At 33.7% G+C, this 20,837-nt stretch overlaps 1 protein-coding gene across 1 annotated transcript in view; it reads right to left on the bottom strand.

Annotated features, from left to right (window-relative positions):
- LOC149415312 (zonadhesin-like) overlaps positions 1 to 20,837 on the bottom strand; it is a 39,781-nt gene that overhangs the window by 1,879 nt on the left and 17,065 nt on the right. The window contains exons 6-11 of the mRNA XM_089642845.1: positions 12,961 to 13,028; positions 7,788 to 8,078; positions 5,451 to 5,645; positions 2,476 to 2,677; positions 1,746 to 1,927; positions 288 to 479 (exon numbers count right to left, since the gene is read on the bottom strand). Coding sequence (XP_089498971.1) covers positions 288 to 479; positions 1,746 to 1,927; positions 2,476 to 2,677; positions 5,451 to 5,645; positions 7,788 to 8,078; positions 12,961 to 13,028 — 1,130 coding nt within the window. The remainder of the gene's footprint in view (positions 1 to 287; positions 480 to 1,745; positions 1,928 to 2,475; positions 2,678 to 5,450; positions 5,646 to 7,787; positions 8,079 to 12,960; positions 13,029 to 20,837) is intronic.

Here is a 20,837-nt window from a genome sequence, read left to right on the forward strand (position 1 = left end):
GAAAGTGTCCGCACAACGCACGTAAGCAATTCCAAAGAAGCAAATAAAAATTAGGCAGTCAAAAAGTAAAAAATAAAATGTAAAATGGTAACTCAACACAATAACAAATCATTTAAAGCGATGAAAAAAGAGTAACCGGTAAACAAAACATAAAGTAATCGTAGTCTGTGCCTAGCTTGTTCAATTACTGTTTGATGATACTTGTTAGCACTTATCTAGCTCATGCGTCATACGCCCCTCGGTGTCGAGAAGGTAGTATCGATGGCTCAAATATATTCAATACTTACGACATTCTGCTGGCTTCACACAGTCGTGGTTTTCATTTCTGACGTACCCAGCCACGCAGTTGCAACCCCCGGGGCAAGGGATCTGCGGTAGGCACAGCGGCTGCGGGGCGTTAGATGTGATCATGTTGCAGGTCTGCGGGCAAGGGTTCATGCACTCCCTATACACTTCGTTAGGCCCGCAAAGGTTCTTGGCTACACAAACACACAACATTGTAATCTGGTTTTATTATTATCTTAATAAATGTACAATTTAAGATTGTCGTAAACGGAAGTGGCGCCCTCTGTTATTTTCAAAAAGAACCGTTGATGTTTTCAACTCGCAGAAGCGGGTTTTTATCTGCTAGAATTATGGTACCTGGATCGCTCCGAGGTGTGCGTGTAATTACCGCTAATGAGTTGTATTAATTAGACTCTTATTATTATTTTTTAGATTAACTGCATACAGAAGGCCTGAGGCAAAATAATTTCCCTCAGGGCCTACGACATCTTTAGGGATGATGTTTAGAAGGTATTTTTGAGGAAATTAAAGGAACAATGTCCTGGGAAGGAAAGGGGTTTTAGGGGTGGGTAGGAGTCTGGGGGTCAGTGTGCAATCGTACCCATCTCTCAAATTATTTAAATATGACGGCGGCTCTCGACTAGCAATCCGAAGGTCATGGGTTCAAATCCCGACGTGAGCAAGTCAATTTTATTTGATGGCTTTGTGTTATTTCACAAATTTATTCATTACAAATAATATAAAGTATACTTGCGGCACGTTCTAGAGTAGAAGATATTCTCAGTATCTCTCTGGTGTAAGACAACCATTCATAATTGAAACGTTGCTTGAAATGGTTTTAGCTGTGTTTGGTGACCAGATTTGCATAGCCAAGTACTCCCCCACCTTCCTCTTCCCCATTCACTTCCCTTCCCCACTACCTTCGGCCTCACAAAATATCCCAATTACTGAGAAAAAATGGAATACTAAACTCACGGCCGTCTTCCCACGGCCTCCCGCAGTATACGTTTATCAAGGATGAGAACATAATAGAATTCTCTATTCACGGTCTCCCACAGAATACGTTTTTTTCCAAGGAGGAGTACATAATAGAATTCTTTATTCACGGTCTCCCACAGAATACGATTTTTATCAAGGATGGGAACATAATAGAATTCTCTATTCACGGTCTCCCACAGAATACGTTTTTTTTCAAGGAGGAGTACATAATAGAATTCTTTATTCACGGTCTTCCACAGAATACGTTTACCAAGGATGAGAAGATAATAGAATTCCATACTCTTCCCACAGAATACATTTACTGAGGAAGAGAATAAAATGGAATACAACACTCACGGCCGTTTCCCACGGAATACGTTTACTGAGGAAGAGAACAAAATGGAATACTACAGTTCCCACGGTTTCCCACAAAATACGTTTACCAAGGATGAGAAGATTTCGAATGACAGTCACACACTCACGACAGTCTTCCGATAGAATACACGTTCCGTTGATATTTTCCTTCACATATCCAGATTTGCAATCACAGCCATTCTGAATACAGGTGAAGGGACATGCTATTGGTCCTGCGTCTTTGTTTTCGCAGGTTCTAGGACAGGGATTTCCACAATCTCTTCTTTCGGCATTGGGGTCACCATCGCAACTTTCGACCGGGGCTGCAAAATAAATATTATATAATTAAATCGATTCTCCACCGAAATGGTTTGTTTTACGTTTAGAACTGAATTACTGACGCCGAACTGACGCGGATATTGTTTATAATGAAATTAAAATGAAATAAAAACATTATTGCGATCTGCAACCAGACGATAATAGTTGGATAATTATTATAACTAGATGTGTTTATTATTATTTTACACCTTTTTGAGCATATACATGGATTCGTAACAGTGTGCAAGTATAAACATTGGAGGTGGTCAACCACTTTCCCGCCCTGGCATAAGTAACAGGTTACTCCTTCAAGGACGTAGAAGAAAGAAAAGACAAAGAAGGATGATGTAAGCATAAACATACAGGTTGTAACAATGCTTATCCCCAGGATTTTAGCCAGCGATTACTGAGAAAATTACGCTCCTTACAGAAAACCGCCACTGCCCACAATACCAATTATTATTAATGACTTTATATCAAACTTCAACGATAATACATTTTTGACTGTATTCACGGGCCACGACACAAATTTGTTGCTACTAATACTCACGGCAGGTCTCCGACGGAATACATGTTCCGTTGATGTTCTTTTTAACATATCCAGGCTTACAATTGCAACCATTCGGAATACAATTAAAAGGGCACGCTATTGGCCCTTCGTCTTTATTCTCGCAGGTTCTGGGACAAGGATTTCCACAATCGCTTATCACAGCATTGGGGTCATCACAAATTTGGACACGGGCTGCAAAGAATTATATTTGTTTTCTAAATTTCTTCTAATATCTTTAAACTTCACCTTCCAATGGAGTTTTTGTTCATCGTTTCAAAATGTGGAGAAAGGGGAGGTGAATTTGTAATAATTTTAATAATGACATTGTTTAAATTGGCAAATTTGGACCTAATATAGAAATACAGACTTAAAAGAGATGGATTGTTGAATGAGGCAATTTTAGAGACATGATAGAAAAGGGGATATTGAGACAACAAAATAATTGATTTTTCACTTCTAGATCACAGAATGCATAATCTAGGAAGTTAAGCGCGTTACTTTTACAAAGATGAGAGGGAACGTAGCAATATCTATTTTTCATTCTCAGGAATACTGTACCCAAAATATTTAATAAAATACCAATGACAAATAAAAATAATATCATTTATACTGCTAAAGTCAAATATAATCTAAAAAATAGCTATGAGATGCAGATGTTATATATTGATATTTTTAATGCCAATTGGAATTCACATTTTTTTTAATTTTTTTTTATTATTTTAATATAGATCATAGTTACATTAATACATACATTTTTTACAAAATATAATATTTAGGTACATAATTGTCATGTATACCTTATCAGAAAAGAGGAGCTCTTGTGCCTGATAAGGGAGCCACGATTCTTACTTCAGTGATTCAATGTTATGTGTAAAATATAAATATAATATATCCATATATTTTTTTAATATAAGTTTTTTTTGAAAAAAGTTTGATTTTATTGATTTGTTCTTGTTGGTTCGTAATACAGCGCAATTCGGAAGGGAGATTATTGTAGTTTTTTATGGCTTGGTAAATATAATGGTTTTGCATTTGAGTTGTTTTAAAGATTGGCGTAATAAATTGATTTCCATTTCTCATCAGTTTGTAAAATTCTTGATATTCTGTGTTATTTTTTTCTTTACACATTTTTATAATTGAAGTTTGCTTAAATATATCATCAATATGTTTATAATACTTATAATTTTGCAATACCTCATGTACTTACCTTATCTATGAAACTATTCATTTGTACTTGTATGTTATGAAATGCTTATAATGCTATTTGCAATACCTCATGTACTAACCTACACTTCATCCATGAAACTATTCAGTTGTACTTGTTTGTTATAAAATGCTTTTACTGCTATTCGCAATACCTCATGTGCTCACCATATCTATGAATCTATTCAGTTGTACTTATTTGTTATGAAATGCTTATTCTGCTATTTCTACTAAAACTATTCTGTTAATTAAACCCATTGATCTAATAATTCATTTTGCAATACCTCATGTACTAACCTACACCTTATCTATGGAACTATTTAGTTGTACTTGTTTGTTATGAAATGCCTATACTGCTATTTGCAATACCTCATGTAATCACCTTATCTATGAACCTATTCAGTTGTACTTATTTTTTATGAAATGCTTATTCTGCTATTTCTATTAAAACTATTCTGTTAATTTAACCCATTGATCGAATTTTTAATCCATCACCATCATTATTATACATAGATAATGCCGTTTGAAAATGTACCATGTTATCACATAAAATGTTGTCAATAGGTACACGGAGAAAATTAAATACTACTGATTTATATAAAATATTTTCAATAGGTACACGGAGAAAATGAAATACTACTGATTTATATAAAATGTTGTCAATAGGTTCACGGAGAAAATGAAATACTACTGATTTATATAAAATGTTGTCAATAGGTACACGGAGAAAATGAAATACTACTGATTTATATACAATGTTGTTAATAGGTTCACGGAAAAAATGAAATACTACTGATTTATATAAAATGTTGTCAATAGATACACGGAGAAAATAAAATACTACTGATTTATATAAATCTTTTTTAAAAACATGATGGCAATCCAATTTCCTGATAAAATCTGAGTCCATTCAAAATACATCGGGACACTTGTTCATACGGGTGTGCTTTTCCTGATAAATAAAACGAAGAAATATTAGTTTTTTTTAATACGTGTTCCGTCATCCTCATAACACATTCGCGTTTTACTAATACAGGGTGTCAATAAAATAATGTCCCGGTTTCAATGGTATATTATAACAGTTTAATTTGGACTATTTCAAAAACTCATACTCCAAACTGAAGTTAAACTTACATTGTTTTTCTCACAAATGTGCACCTTTAGTTATACGGCACACATCATTCTTTCCACACTCTGGTTAACAAGTCCGAAATAATGGAAGCAATAGCCATTTGTAAGAAAAACTAGGTTAGTTTAACTTCAATTTGATGTATTTGTCGTAAATAGTCAAAATTAAACTGTTATTATATACCATTGAAACTGTGACATTATTTTATGGACACCCTGTACTTTGTTGGGAAATCTGTCTATTCATTCGTTAAAGGACTCCAGTTCCGTTTTTAACTGGATTCTTAATAAATTAGCAATATGTTTTATTAGTAAGTTTCCTCCGTGTACATGCTGACAAACTACATAAGTATGTTTGAATGATAACAAAAAACAAACAAAGTAATAAATATAATGAAATTTCTTTCTTTGAAAATTAGGGGAATTTCTGGAACGTCGGTTTTGATTGGATAGCCATATGCATCGAGACATATGTACTAGAATCTTGAGTGATTAAAATTTGTACCGTGCTATAAAACTTTGCACAAACATTAGGGGTCTGTTAAATGAGTTCTAACCGAACCGATTTAAAAAAAAATCAAGTAATAACGCCGTAATCTCAAAACATAACATAAGAATATGTTGCTACACTCACGACAGGCTTCTGACCGAATGCACGTTCCGTTGATATTTTTCTTGACATAACCAGGATTACAGTTGCAACCATTCGGAATGCAAGTAAAGGGACACTCTGTTGGTGCTGCATCTTTATTCTCACAGGTTCTGGGACAAGGATTTCCGCAATCGCTTCTAACTGCATTGGGGTCACCATCACAACCACGAACAGGAGCTGCACAAATGTATATTATTTTGAAAAAAACAGTATAAAAACCACTACATTGCAAATACGATAAAGAAAATTACAAAAAGGTGACATAATAAACATATAAAGTACAAATCAATTAAACAATATGACTTTTTTTTGAACCGCCATATATTTATTTTCTTAATAAACCGACTGGTTTCGCTATATACTATACTAGTGGATGCAATGCTTCGATATTGCTTATATCACTGTTAAAAATGCTTTATATTGCATTATATTCATCGGGCGTCCCCGATTTCTTCTAACATTTTAACCACTCCTGGCACTCAAAGAACAAACTTTTAATTTTCAGCGATATTGCTCGATTACTTTTAGAATTTTTCGTGCGCATACTTTTATATATTAAGATTTTGTCCTGAGGAAGGAACTGTTGTTCCGAAACCGTCGGCGTTTATTAAAAATTCATATAGGTTTACACAAAAAGATATGGCCACTTTTAAAAGTATATAACATATACATACAAATACACACGTGGGAAAAAAGGTTACACACAGGTACACATAGTAAAAAATTAAATAATACTCCGTGTTTGAATTTGTTGTGCTTGGACATATTATATACTAAGAAAATATCCACATTTTCTGCAAAGCCGTTATACTAATGAGTCTTCTCCAGAAGAATTACTTTTGGTAAGTTAGTTCTGCCTCGCGTGAAATTATACAGGAGATAGCATCCTATTTTAGCCAATATGTTTGGCATTGATAATAAACCGTTCAGATGCTTATAAGCCATCAACAGTAATTCAACATCCCTCCTAGAACTAAGGCTGCAGATGCCCAGCATTCCCGAGATAAATGCTGTTGGAAACAGCCAATGGTAAAAACCGAAGTCTCTCATCGGGGTATCTCAGAGGTATCGTAATTTATTTTGTATTTTTTCGATCGTTAGCACATAGGCGGTGTCCTCTAGTCCCTATATACCTGAGATCCACTCTTGAGAATGCTACGCACTAAGCTAGAGTAAAGCAGCGTTATAACTGCAAGGCTGGTCAACTCCTTTGATTTGTGTATGACAAAACCCAACATCTTCAATTTGGGAGGCGGGTTTGGGTACCGGTATCAACTATTGGATAATCAACATCTCTGTCATAGTTCAGTCCAAGAGGTTTGATGATTTAGCAGGAGTGTCCGGTTTCATCGGGTGAGGTGTGTTCAGGATGCGCCTTCCCACCAGCTGCGTGACGTACCGGATCGGGAGAGGCTGGTTTGGGAAAATCCTTTGACTTCTCCAACTGGTCTGTCCTGACCCATTGCCTTGCGCCGCAGCGGGAGGGAAAGATAATTCGTCCGTCACTCCTGGACACACTAATCCCTAGATTCCTAACTACCCCTGATAACTTTTTCCTTCCCAGAGCCTTCTCTCATTCCTTTCCTTAAAGAGATCCCTGACACAGCATTATCAAAGAAGGGATCCTTGATATTTTATCAAAATGAAAAATCAACACACCCTTAAAAAGTAATATAGAGTCATTAAAAGTGATGAAAAAAAACTGGGTTTAATAGTCACATATGTAACCTATTTAACCCAGTTTTTGCTTCATCACTTTTCATGACTTTACACCACTTTCTGTAGGTGTGTTGAATTGTCATTTTGATGATATACCTGGTCACCTCAAAGAAGACATAGGCCCGAGGGAAATTATTTTCCTCATGGCCTCATGTGTGCGGTTAATGTACAAAAAATATTTGTAGATCATATATATTGTATATATAACATATTAGATTTTTTTCCTATGAGGTGATGTCTTTATAGTTACTGCTTCGTCCACGTGGTGCGTGGTATACACAGATATAATAATAATAATATCTTTATTTAAGAAATTTGCAACTATAACTAAGAATAATGTTAACAAATAGATAAAGTTGAGGTTTCTCATAACCTGCCTTACTAGGATATTCTATTAGAATATAGATACTATTAGAATATATTTGTGGTCTCGTTTGAACGATTACTTTGCTTCGGGCGCTTTTGTCGGATCAAATTGATGCAAAGCAATGGAACAACAAAAGGCGTGAAGTCTGATGGAACTATGCAAACAATTCTTTCGCAAAATTATTAACGGTTTTACGACTAAAATAGTATTATTTTGTAGTTAATCATACTCACGGCAAGTTTGTGATAGGATACAAGATCCATTGATATTTTCCTTCACGTATCCAGTTTTGCAGTCGCATCCATTGGGAATGCATATGTAGGGACACGCTATTGGTCCTTCGTCTTTGTTCTCACAAGTTCTCGGACAGGGATTTCCGCATTCTCTCATCTCGGCATTGAGGTCACCACCACAACCCACGGACGCCGTAGTAGTAGTGATTGGCACCTCAGTAGTAACAACTGGCACCGCAGTAGTAACGACTGGCACCTCAGTAGTGACGACTGGCTCCGCAGTAGTAATGACTGGTACCGCTGTAGTAGCGACTGACACCGCAGTAGTAGCGACTGACACCGCGGTGGTAGCGACTGCAACAAAATCATTGAATGCCTGAACAATTCGGCCCAGTTGTTTCGCAGAAATTTAAATATAAGGTTGTCTTCAAATGGCTATTCTGCGCCATTTTTTGTTACATTTGAAAGGTTTCCGTTAAACGCCGTTTCTGGGTGTTTTTCAGTTTTCTATAAATTTGCATCAGCTTAACAACATGATAGTTGTTCCTCTTCTGCTGATCACAATTTGTTCAAAGGCTGAAACGTACTTAGGATCGGCATTTAACGGGAACCTTCTAACTGTAAATAAAATTGGCCATTTGATGACAATTTTACATTTGATTTTCTGCGAAACAACTGGACCTTATTATTTTATAGTAAAAAAGTAACTTCGTTTTACTCCATTTCCGTTTTATACTGTTTTCAAAAAGGTTTCGCCACCCCGTATATGGTCAGTGTAGCAAAATACAACTGCCCGGCTTAATCATTATATATAACGTCTCATCACGTAGGTAGGCACATAATTAAATAATTGAGTGAAATTATATTAAAAGTATAATACTATTATTATTACATAAGATTCAAAAATCTGTTGTGAAAAAATAAGAAAATACACAGATTTAGGAAATGAAATAAAAAGAATTTGGCATTCTCAGACTATAAAAATATTACCATTCGTTATTTCGGCTACTGGCATTATACCTAGCTCTCTAATTAAAATTTTAGGCGTATTAGATCTATCAAAAAAATTATATATAAAGATGCAAAAGTCGGTCATTTTGAATACATGTAGAATAACAAAAGATTTTTAAAATATTTATGTTGAGGGATCAGTAGGATTTATAGGCCCTGTTAGAAGTTCTACCGAGCCGAACCCTCTGATATGAAAATATCTGGAGACGGTGAATTATTTTCCCATTTGATCTCTGGTGATTTGACGTGTTGTTCTTGTATTGTTTTGTATTTATTTTGCTTGTATAATGCACTTACATAATGTTGATTGACTAGATGATCATTTGTGGAAAAGTGAGTGGAAGGGTTAAGTTTTTCCTTTGGGGAAGACTTAACCCGGACAACTAAATCGGAAGTTTAAAAAATAAATACTTAACTGATAGTTTGATATTATATTGCAAATGTTATATTTACAATTATAATTTATAATTGTAACATCACAAAGTGTCTGCTTCACACGAAAAAATTATTCATTTTTATGTTGACTAAAGTCAATGATTGTTTTGTTCCCTGATGCGTATTTTTGTTTATTTTACGCTTTAAGGCTCCGTAGCTTACTAATACTACGTAGCGTTCGAAGATGGTTTGAAAGGGATATATGTAAATTCAAACGTTAGATTAACGTTAATTACGTTAATCAATTAAACAAAAATGGTGAAAATATTTAATAAAACACGACTAGTTTGAAATAGAGCAAAAACCTCTTGACAAATACTTAAATTGCATTTAGAGATGCATTGTGAAATTTTTATACTATAACATATTAAATAACAGAAAAAAACGTGTTTTAAATAATTTTCGACGTTTACTTTGCGATTTTTTTTTCTATCGAGAGAATTTCATATATTTTTTTAAATTATTTATTGAGTTAGTTTATACAACATTTGATATAAACAATATAACATTTCATTTTGTGACTTTTATGAAAAACGAAATATTTTTACAATAAACATAACATTTCTTTTTAAATACATTCATTCTTCCTTCATCCTTCAGACTTTCAAGCATTTCATCATACATCTTTAGTCCTTTGTACATTAAGCAGTTCTGTGATTTTGATTTCTTCATATATGTCAATCTAATTCTATTTACATTTCTTGTTTCGTAATTATGAAGATCTATATTAAAAACAATTTCACTCTAAAATATTTTGGCATTTGGTTTAATTCATTAACGTTTCGATATAACTAATGTATTGATATTATTATGAGAAATATGTTAGGTATATATCCGTAGCAATTGTTTGTAGTAATATGTATGTTAAATTTTGCAAAAGAAAAACCTATTTCCACTTCTATCGTTATTAACGATTTTTTTGTTAGTTTTCTGAGAATTGACAAAAATATTGTGTAATATTTAACTATTGAAGACAAAATTAGCGATTCTCAAACGAAAATTTGAAACAGAAAATATTAAGTTAATTTTTTTTTTTTATTAAAGATTTTAGTCGAACCATCTAGGTAATCAAATAAATTAGAATTTCAAAGTTTTTTACCGAACAATCTTTAACCAAGAATCGTTTTGACAATTTTCATAAAGTTAAAGGATTTTTTTTATCATTTGCAAAGAATGTTTTAGACGTATGGTTGCGAAATGATACAAATTATAAAAAAAAAATAATTTGATACCGACAATTAGTGATGAAATTCCGTTAAGAGGAAGCTATGTAGGTAATGGGCATTAAAATCACTTGACAAACGAGTCTAGAAACGTTCGATTTCAAGCAAAAAACTGGTTTTTATTTATTTTTTAAATAATTTTATAAGAAAGCAAAAAAGTTAATCAAATGAAACTGTCACAGATAATCTTAGCTATAATACTGTATTTTTTTAAAGTAGTTTTTTATGCGTTCATAGTTTCAATTTTTTTTTAGTAGTTGACATTTATATTTTTTATTGAGTTATTTATTTCTATTCTACTCAAGCCAAACGTTAGGAAAACCTTCAATTTATCTTAAGCATATTTTTTGGTATTCACAATGTACACCAATTCGTTATAAAGATTAATCAAAATAGTGATTTGGCATTAAGCTTCGCCTTATATTGAAACTATTTAGAACTTTTTTCCACTTATTCTAATTTTTTACAGTCACCGGTTCCGCTTATTATTCAGACCGGTACAATTATTCCTTAAACTATGAACATTTTGAGGAGGAGTTTGGGGGTTAATAGGGATGTATTATAGACACAAATTTTGCAATTGATAAAACCGTGGATTAAAGTAGTTATTTTATTGATTAATTTTGTGGTATTGGAGGTGTTGCGTTACCTCGTTCTTTAGACAGTGTTGTTGACATCCTTACAGTGCTCATACTCAGGGCAGATGTATGATGATGGACACTGTGACGATGTCTGAAACATTAGGTAAAGAAGAAGGTGGCGCTGTACTGTTTCAAGAATGCTAGATAAAACGTACCGAGCCAATCGTGTGGGTGTACTTGTCTGTAATTTCATGTATACATAAAAAGTCTTATTTTCATTAGTAGAATTTATAAATCATCATTTAAAAATGAATAATTACCGTAGCATTAAAACGCCATGTTTGGTTGGCACAACTGAAACTGGTGAACAAATCGCATTTCATTCTGGTATAGGCTTTTAAATTCGTGTATATGTAAAAATTTCATTGTTGTTGATTCGCAGTAATAATTAACATTTTAGAAAATTAATGATAGTTTTAGGTATATTATTTTAGGCAATTTTGACGATAGTGTAAAGAATAAGTTGAGGGTCATTTTATCTATATATAAAAATGTTAATGTTCGTTTGTTCAAGTCTTCAATCTCCAAAAGTTCTTCACCGATTGCTATGAAATTTTTAAATAAAGTTGTGTTCAAATACGCGTATGTTTTTATACACCTATATTATATAGATGTCACCTGTGATAGGAAAAACATACTGTTTGTTAAAAAATGCGCTATCTGTTGGATGTAAAAGCAACACGCGTTATTGTTTCTCTATATGCACAGACAGACTGACGCACAGCAACGCGTGGCGGGGTACAGCTAGTAACACAATAAAACGAATATGGTAATCTGCTTTCATAATTATGTATTTAATATTATCATTATTATTTGGTTCCCCAAGGGAAAAATTCTAGAAACTATCATTAAAATTTTAAATGAAAGTATGCAGCTGCAACACCAAGGTATAATCAAACTTACAAGAACAATAAAAGTTAAATTTGTAGCAAACATTTATTAGATCATCTTAATTAAACTATTGTACTTGCTTTTAAATGATCCCCGTAACAAAATGCAGTTGACCTAAGTGATAAAGGAGCATTTTTCTTACTGGTAAGTTTGATAACGTAACACCATTCGTAGTAATGCAGGTGTGGGACTACTTTATTTCCCTACACAAGTGGCAATACTAACGCGAATTAATCCGCTGCTATACGCAAGCGAGCATGACAAGAGGAATCTTCATTCCCGTTTTAGCGTTCGATTCAACCGCCAGTGCTACCTTCTTTCTGCCACCGTCACCGCGCTCTGCGTAAATTATAAAATTCGTCCTCACTAATAAACCAAATCAATTGTGCAGACACTCGTTTCAATTTCCCATCTCCTGAACACAATTTACGGTTTGGGAAGGCGCCGTAAATTACAGCTAATTACAAGCCTTACACAAGCCCTTGCCACACAGGTTTTGGAAGATTGAAATTGTTTATCACGTGCAGTCACGGATGTAATTTTGGAATTTGGCAGAGTACAATAACAGTTGTAAAGAGATGCTGACAGTTTAAAACTGTTGTCAACTGTTTAAAAAAACTTCAATATCTTAAGTGGTCAAACGAATAAAAAACGTCTAAACTCTCGACGCCGCCATACAAAATAAAGTGCATGTTGGGATAAAACGTAGCTTTTTGTGACTGGCGACGTCACACTGACAAACCCAAGGCCTAACGATAAAGTAAAACAAACTATGACAATACAAAATAGATATACTGGTATTTAAGTAAAAAGGTAGTTATTGGTAAAAAAAAAACAATAAAAAGAACAGTAGCTCGTTATTACGTATTTTCCACTTTTCATCAAAGGCTAATCGATATAATTTTGAGTGATTTTATGGAAATATACGTTATAGTGCATATAGTAGATACTAAATCATAATCATTCACGTACCTGGTTCGGTCTCTGCAAGAGATGTAGATGTGCAAACAATTAAAAATACTAGTAAGATTTTTTCCATTTTGAAAGGATGCATTATAAAAATCATTTATATCATCAGGTAGGTACCTAACAATTTTCTAAAGTGAGTAGGTACTCCTCCCAAAACGAGCTTGGTTGCACTACTAGGCAAAACGTACATATTTTTTTAAATAGTACTTATAATAACGATTATTAAATTAGTCGTGCAAAATTATGATTTTTATAGTTTGAAACAATATCGCGTGGTCAGGGCCGGATTTGAAATTTTTGGTAAAGCAATTTAAGACTCTAATAACGGGGGCTTGCTTAATGCTCAAATAGTACCTATAATAACGATTAAATAGTACCTATAATAACGATTATTAAATTAGTCGTGCAAAATTATGATTTTTATAGTTTGAAACAATATCGCGTGGTCAGGGCCGGATTTGAAATTTTCGGGAAAGCGATATAAGACTCTAATAACGGGGGCTTGCTTGATGGTCACATTTTAATTATTTCTGAGGAACGTATTACTAAAATCTCAAATGTTTCTAGAGGGACCTCTACGGATTCAAGATATATATATTTAAGATGAATAAAAACAGGATCTAACCATTAAAATATTTTATGTAAAACGGTTTTAAAATTTTATAAAACGTTTTTCAACCTTACAAAATTAGCGGTAAGCACCAAATTATTTTTTAAACGATGAATTAGTAACTTCCCGAGAGATCCCTCAAGAAACATTTGTGAATTTAGTAATTCGTTCATCAGAAATAATTAATAAAACCAAACGGAAAGACCGATTTTCTAGACCTGCTCGGGCAAAGTCGGTAGGTAGATTTCCACTTTATTTTAGAGATTTGATAAGGCAAATTCAAATGCTGGTATGTCCAGTGCACGCCCGCGTATTGCATATTTTAATACACGGCTGCTTCACTCACGTGGCTTTATTTTACGGTACATAGATTGGGTGTTCTAAAATTTTATTATATTGACGTAATTGTTATTCTAGAAGAGTTAATATCGACAGCAAAATTAAACATACCGAAAACATAAAATTAAGCTGACGTTGCCGTTACCGTGCCGCGGCCGTAAATTCAAAAATTATTCTGATCATGCTGTAATTAATTAGATATATTTGTAAAACACATGATGTTTCATTTCAAGAGACGACCTCATTATAGGATCGCAAGCATTGTGGGATAATATGCAACACAGTACAGCTTTTGATACTGATTAATTTTTTTTACAATACGCATCCTCTTACTAATAAATGTGTTTTAATTTTTACGAAAAATTAATTGTTGTTTGTTTATCGGTTGTGTAAATTTTTTAACATGTTTGTTAATAAGGCCCATAGCACGTACCGCGGGTGTAATTTTGTAGTGTTGTTGAAACGTTTTCGTTGGGGAATTTTTTTCACTATGTTTAAATGCTGCCCAGAAATCTATCTACAGGGTGCGGCAAAACAGTCAGTGAAGTTTTGAAGGGCTATTAAAAAAAAACGGCGCAACCTACAAAAATGGGGTTTATTTTATTTTATTCGGTACATCACGCCATTTTATGCAAGTTATAAAGATGTCATCAGAAATATGATTCCCCCGCAGCAGCGATACATTGATGAAGGCGATTGTTGAAGTTTTCAGCCGCATTTTTTTTTTGATTTCCGAAATTGTACCTTGATTTTTTCTCGGGAGTAGACCGATGTTTAAAACATTTCCCTTCAGGTAGCCCTACGGGAAGAAGTCAGAAGAAAGAGCCATTTTCAAGAAACGTGCGAACGGCGAAGCCTTGGTGTTGTCCACACCAAACCATGGTAATGACTGAAAACGGAATAACCCTCCCGACCCAGTGAGACCCATCCAAGGTTACTTCCACCACCTCACTGGATTTACCAGCCCTTCAAAAGTGCACCGTCTGTTTTGCTGCATCCTGTATGTGTAGCTAAATATAAATGAGAGATGTCAAACTTTATATTGCGCCAGCAATGATTGGGAAACCTCATTTTTTGTTGTTGTTATTCTCTGAGAATTATTATAATATTTTTACTGTAGAAACGAGATGAAAAGCGGGATGACAGTTTTCTTGCAGATTTCCTAAATAAAATGAATGTTTTGTCAAAATTTTGCATTCGCTACAATTTTTTGACATTTAGACTTTAACTTTTAGACATTTACGGCGACTTGCACCAACTATCGCACATTTTATCTTAAATCTTATTTAACTAGACGAATTTAAGACCCTAAATACATTTAACAAATGCGTTTAGTTGCGTCCTGCACCACGCAGTTGGGTGGCGATTTTAGTTAAACGTCATTAACGCGTCGGTAAAACAGTTACCGCGTGGTTACCGCCATTAACGCGTAAATAAAACAGCTACGATGTTTCATTTTACTTAAAGTGTCAAAATATTTTGTGATTCTGTGTGTGGTAGTGTTTTCATTTATTTTATGAAGAAAAAGTTAAAGCAAATAGACATAATGATGAAATAAGACAAAAAGAGCTTCTGTTGTTGGAATTAAAAATAAAACAATTATCCGAGTAATTTTGTTTTTATTTTTTATTTCTTTTACATATAATATTGTTTTAAAGTATTATAAGAATGCTGTAGGTATGATTAGAAGTTTACAACCTTGCAAAGTACTCCTCGATAAGGAGTGTTAGCTCCAAGTTACGAGCACCTCGCTGATGTTTTTATTGGTGATGAATTTTAAGTGAGGTTCAATTTCTTGCACTAATAATGATGTCATTTCTTCACTGAGACGAAATCTTCTTTGAAACTTCTTGGCACTGAGTGTTTCAAATAAATTTGGGAAAAAAATCGGTTTATGGGAGTCACTCGAATAACCGAAATTGAACTTGATTTAGACTAATTTAGGGCTGGGGAATCCGAATCTGTAAGAATTAGGTGGGGGTCGGCACTATTAACTGAGTTATAGGGTTTTGAAATTTCGTACGCGATACATAGGAACCATGTTTTATTTATCAATTATGACATAAGAAAATCAAATTAGTGACTATTTATTAGTCTCACATTTCAGAAGTGCCAGCCAAAAAATAAAAAGTGTTGCCATATAATAATAATATCAATGCATGGAAAATTCAGAAAATTAAATATCATTTGCCAGATTTGTAGTTTATTATTTAAAATCTTGTAAATATTAAATTTATATATATATATAACCTAACCTAACTGTGATTTTCTATAACAAAAAAATGATCCTTTAATAACGCCCACTCGCGTCCCCTTTAGAGTTATATCCCAGTTTTCAAGTAGTTTGTGGGCTACGCTAGGTTTGTATAGACTGGTTTGTGATTTGATTCTAATACCTTTTTTCCATGTTATTTCCTGTTACAAAAAATTTCCCCTTTAATAACGCCTGCTCGCGTCCCCTTTAGAGTTACATCCCAGTTTTCAAATAGTTTGTGGGCTACGCTAGGTTTGTATAGACTGGTTTGTGATTTAATTCTAATACCTTTTTTCCATGTTATTTCCTGTTACAAAAAATTGCCCCTTTAATAACGCCTGCTCGCGTCCCCTTTAGAGTTACATCCCAGTTTTCAAATAGTTTGTGGGCTACGCTAGGTTTGTATAGACTGGTTTGTGATTTAATTCTAATACCTTTTTCCCATGTTCTTCTGCCTACTCTAACCCAAACTAAAAACCTAACCTATTTTGTAAAAAAATATTATTATAATATGGCAACACTTTTTATTTTTTGGTTGGCACTTCTGATATGTGAGACTAATAAATCGTCACTAATTTGATTTTCTTATGTCATAAATGATAAATAAACCATGGTTTCTATGTATCGCGTACGAAATTTCAAAACCCTATAACTCAGTTAATAGTGCCGACCCCCACCTAATTCTTACAGATTCGGATTCCCCAGCCCTAAATTAGTCTAAATCAAGTTCAATTTCGGTTATTCGAGTGACTCCCATAAACCGAATTTTACCCTAAATTTGTTCTTGTGTTTACTTCTCTGACTATATTATAATTTATTTATAATTTCTTCATGATCTTAAGAATACAAATCCCAAATGTTCATTGTGAATACAAATTAAAATGAGATTTTGACCACACTCAGAAATCGAAGGGATCACCTAATTTTTTTTTGAAATTACTGCTTTATGAGTAGGGCTAAACACGTTTAACTCGGTTAAACAGCCGCTTTTGGGTATTTAACTTTGACAGTTCTTTAAACGCACTTAACGACTTAAATTTTGAGACGCCAAGTCGACTTAAATCAAATAATGTGTTTAAAATTATATTTAAACCAAATTTAATTTATGGTGTAAGCCGCCCTTAGACTTTGACTTAAACAAAAGTGTGTTTTTTTCATGTTTTAATAAATAAATTTATAAAAGAGAATTTTATCTTGTTTCCTAAAATAATATTTTTTTATACGACATCTTCAAAACGAAGAAATGTATAGCACATAAATAGTAGATATATTATATATATATACAGCGTTGTCGATTTGACTAAAATCTGTAATCTAAGTCTAAATAGGTTTTAAATAAAAAAAAAGTTTTTCATTTTTGTATGCAAATTGTTTAAGTAGATATAGATATTGTAATAAAGTTTTAATTTACACGACATAGAATAATTTTGCACGACTTTAAATCGTGATGATTATAAGTAAGTAACAACTTAATAAAATAAACATGACAATTTACAAAGTTATTAGTCAAATAATATTGTTATACCAAATTATTATAAGCAATAATTAGTCGCCTGAAATATCCATACAAATTGAAAATATCTCCCGAGTAAAATTAAATGGCGCCGACGGGAACCAAATTTCTCGATATTCTAGTAAATTTTGCAATATTCTACTTATTTCTACAATATTTCAGCATTTTTTTCAATATTGTATAAAGTTTTACGATGTTCTCTTCTGTTCAACAGACCTTTAACTACATTACAGTAGGTAACTACCTACTTGGACAATGATTTGGAAAAACTCTCTTAAAATAGGTGCCTCAGTAACGTGCAAATGAATGTATCAGGTTGCATCACTGCAAAAAAAAAATTGCATCAAAAATAGCTTTTTATAGCGTATATAATTTAATATAAAATTATTAACAATGTGTATGATTCATCTTTTATTAATCAAATTAACCTTAATATAAGACCAAAATCTACAAGAAACTTTTTGGATAGATACTTGTCGTAGTAATACAAGTTTTTTCAAACCAACATTGAGAATGACTCGATTGTATAATAGATGCTGCAATCTTCTGGACTTAGATATAATTTCAAACTCAATTAATACCTTCAGAAAGAACTTACACATACTTATACCTGATGATCTCCTCACTTAGAGCCATTTTATTGTTTCAATTTCTTTGCCAATCACCAACTTATGCATAAGCTCCATAATATATGTATTTGTGAGTGCATGTGTGTTTACATGTTTGCATACAATATGCGTACAGAGTACACATCTATGCATATATGCTTATGCGTGTATTTGTATTTAAATGTGAATGTGTTTGTATGGATCTATGTATGTGTGTACATATTTTTTTTATTGAATATATAAACACATTACAATAATTTACAAATGTAGATATTTCGAGGCTGATTGCGAAAAAATTAGAAATTTTTAACAAAAAATTGGCCAACTCAATTGAGAAATTATTTCTCGTGTTTAAGTTGGGGAGTGTTGTGAGTCATTATGGTTTATAGGTTGTAAAATTTCACTAGTTGATGTAGCTAAAAATTAACAAATAGCTATAAAACTAGATGATAAATTTTATTATGTTGGTTTAAAGTTAATGACACGTCGGACAAACTTTTCTAATGAATAGAGCGCCAAAGCATGATATTTCTATCATGCTATGTCTGTCCGACGCGTCGCCAGCTCCTTTCGGATCATGAAAGACTTACCTCTCGGGCGGTGGGCACCGCTGTCATGCTATTGTGTCACAGGGTGATGTGATGATTAAATAAAACAGTTTAATTGTTTAAATTGCACACTGATTATATATTTAAATGTCTGATCATACCAATATTTTAATTAAGACACTCAGTTGAGATCGACCGTGTTATGAGCTACTCTGACTATCTAAACTTGGCTAGGTATTCTTGAAAATGGGAAATCCATGACGGTGAGGAATGCATCGGTGCGATCCGAGGCAAGTCGGATGCGTCTCATCATAAATAAACCACTCTCTAGATCGATATCTTCGGGCTTTTTGTATGGCGCCATTTTGTCACCCCCTTAACCACAGACGACCACAGATAAAACGGTCGTTTGGTCCAGACAGGTAAATATATGGTGGATCATAAAGAAATCTCAAGGTCATTTAAAAAAAGAGCAAACATAGACAATATACCTGCACCCAGCTAACATCGTTCATTCACTAGCCCAAAAAAATTATATAATAAAAAATACTGGAATGCAGGAAAAGGAAAATAAAAAAAACCCACAGCTATGCACACATCAAAATATTTTTTATTTTCAAAAAGACAATGGACAGTAATACAAAACAGGGTCAGTACAACCGATGTATTGAGCATTGATTTATCATTGAAGTAGAAGATAATACTAATATATCTAAACAAAACATGAAACAGAACAAGACACAAAAAAATAAAAAGTAACAGTCTCAACTAGGAATCGAACCCAGGATTTCTGTCTTACTGCAACAACTTAATAGGATTTAATTTGACCTTGCACAAAAATACAAGAATATATACACAAAATAGCACTAGAAGTTATTCAAGTTCTCCTGCAAGGGTTTCATATAATTTTCACAGCTTTGTCGTCAGCAAACATCATTGAAAATACTGGTACTTACATGATGTAATTCTGGAGAGGTTTAAATGAACTTGTTTGATGTAATCGTGGCTTTGTTTGGCAATTTTAGTCTCCTAATACGTGGTATAAGATCGCGTCGGAATACGGATAGGTCTGAAAAGGAAAATTAATCGAATTGTTAGCCAATGAAGTACATTCAGGAATCATGAACATTGTATCAAAGAACGAGAGGTTAGTACTTGTATTTAACAACGGGATCGGGTCCTTCTTTCAATTGGTGGAGATAGACCGGATATTTTATGATGATTGGAAGATTAAGCGTTGGCAACGCATTATTTTTTAATCCCAAAAGTACCGTATTTTTGATTTCAATCGCGAAATGGCACACACAAACAGTATTTCTTGCTGCTTCTTCCTAGCACTGGATTATCGAATCCGTTTGAGCAATCTTTAACACAACACGGCATCAATTTATCACCTTGAAGAATTCTAGCACGCAACATTATTTTTAGATGGGTGAAAGAAAATTCAAAATATTTACCCTAAAACCTTCAACTGACTTCAATCTGCGAAATGGCCTCTTGGAAATTACCGTTATTTTTTTATCGGAGCATAACACATGCTTAGCTTCTCTTTCTGTTACACGAGTCGCTACGGTAGAGAGCGAGAGATCAAGATACAATTTTTGCTCTGAGCCAATGAGATCTGAGCTTTCAGCCACAACAGCTTTGTCTATAAGAATTTGGGTTGAGGATAACTCCTCCCATCAGGGTTACAAGGTTATGCGAGAGTTATACGCCCCTGCCTCTCATCCCTCCTCCGGAATATTCTGCTGCTGCGCGCTGGCCCTCTCGTGTGTTAGGCACCAATCGACATCCGCCCAAAGATTTGCTCGGCAAGATTAACTAAGGCTCGGCCCAGAATATTAATAACATGCCTGTACATTGTACAAGGCCCAGGATGATGGATTTATATCCGCGACCACGGTCAACCCAGAGATGGCTCCGATTAATTGTCGATTTCGATCTACCGACATGCTGATCAAAATGTCTCCGTTATGGTTTTAAAATGTGAATCACGCACTTTCTCGAT

Source organism: Hesperophylax consimilis, chromosome 18 (assembly GCF_061612785.1).
Source record: "Hesperophylax consimilis isolate HC1 chromosome 18, BYU_Hcon_1.0, whole genome shotgun sequence".
Classification (NCBI taxonomy): domain Eukaryota; kingdom Metazoa; phylum Arthropoda; class Insecta; order Trichoptera; family Limnephilidae; genus Hesperophylax; species Hesperophylax consimilis.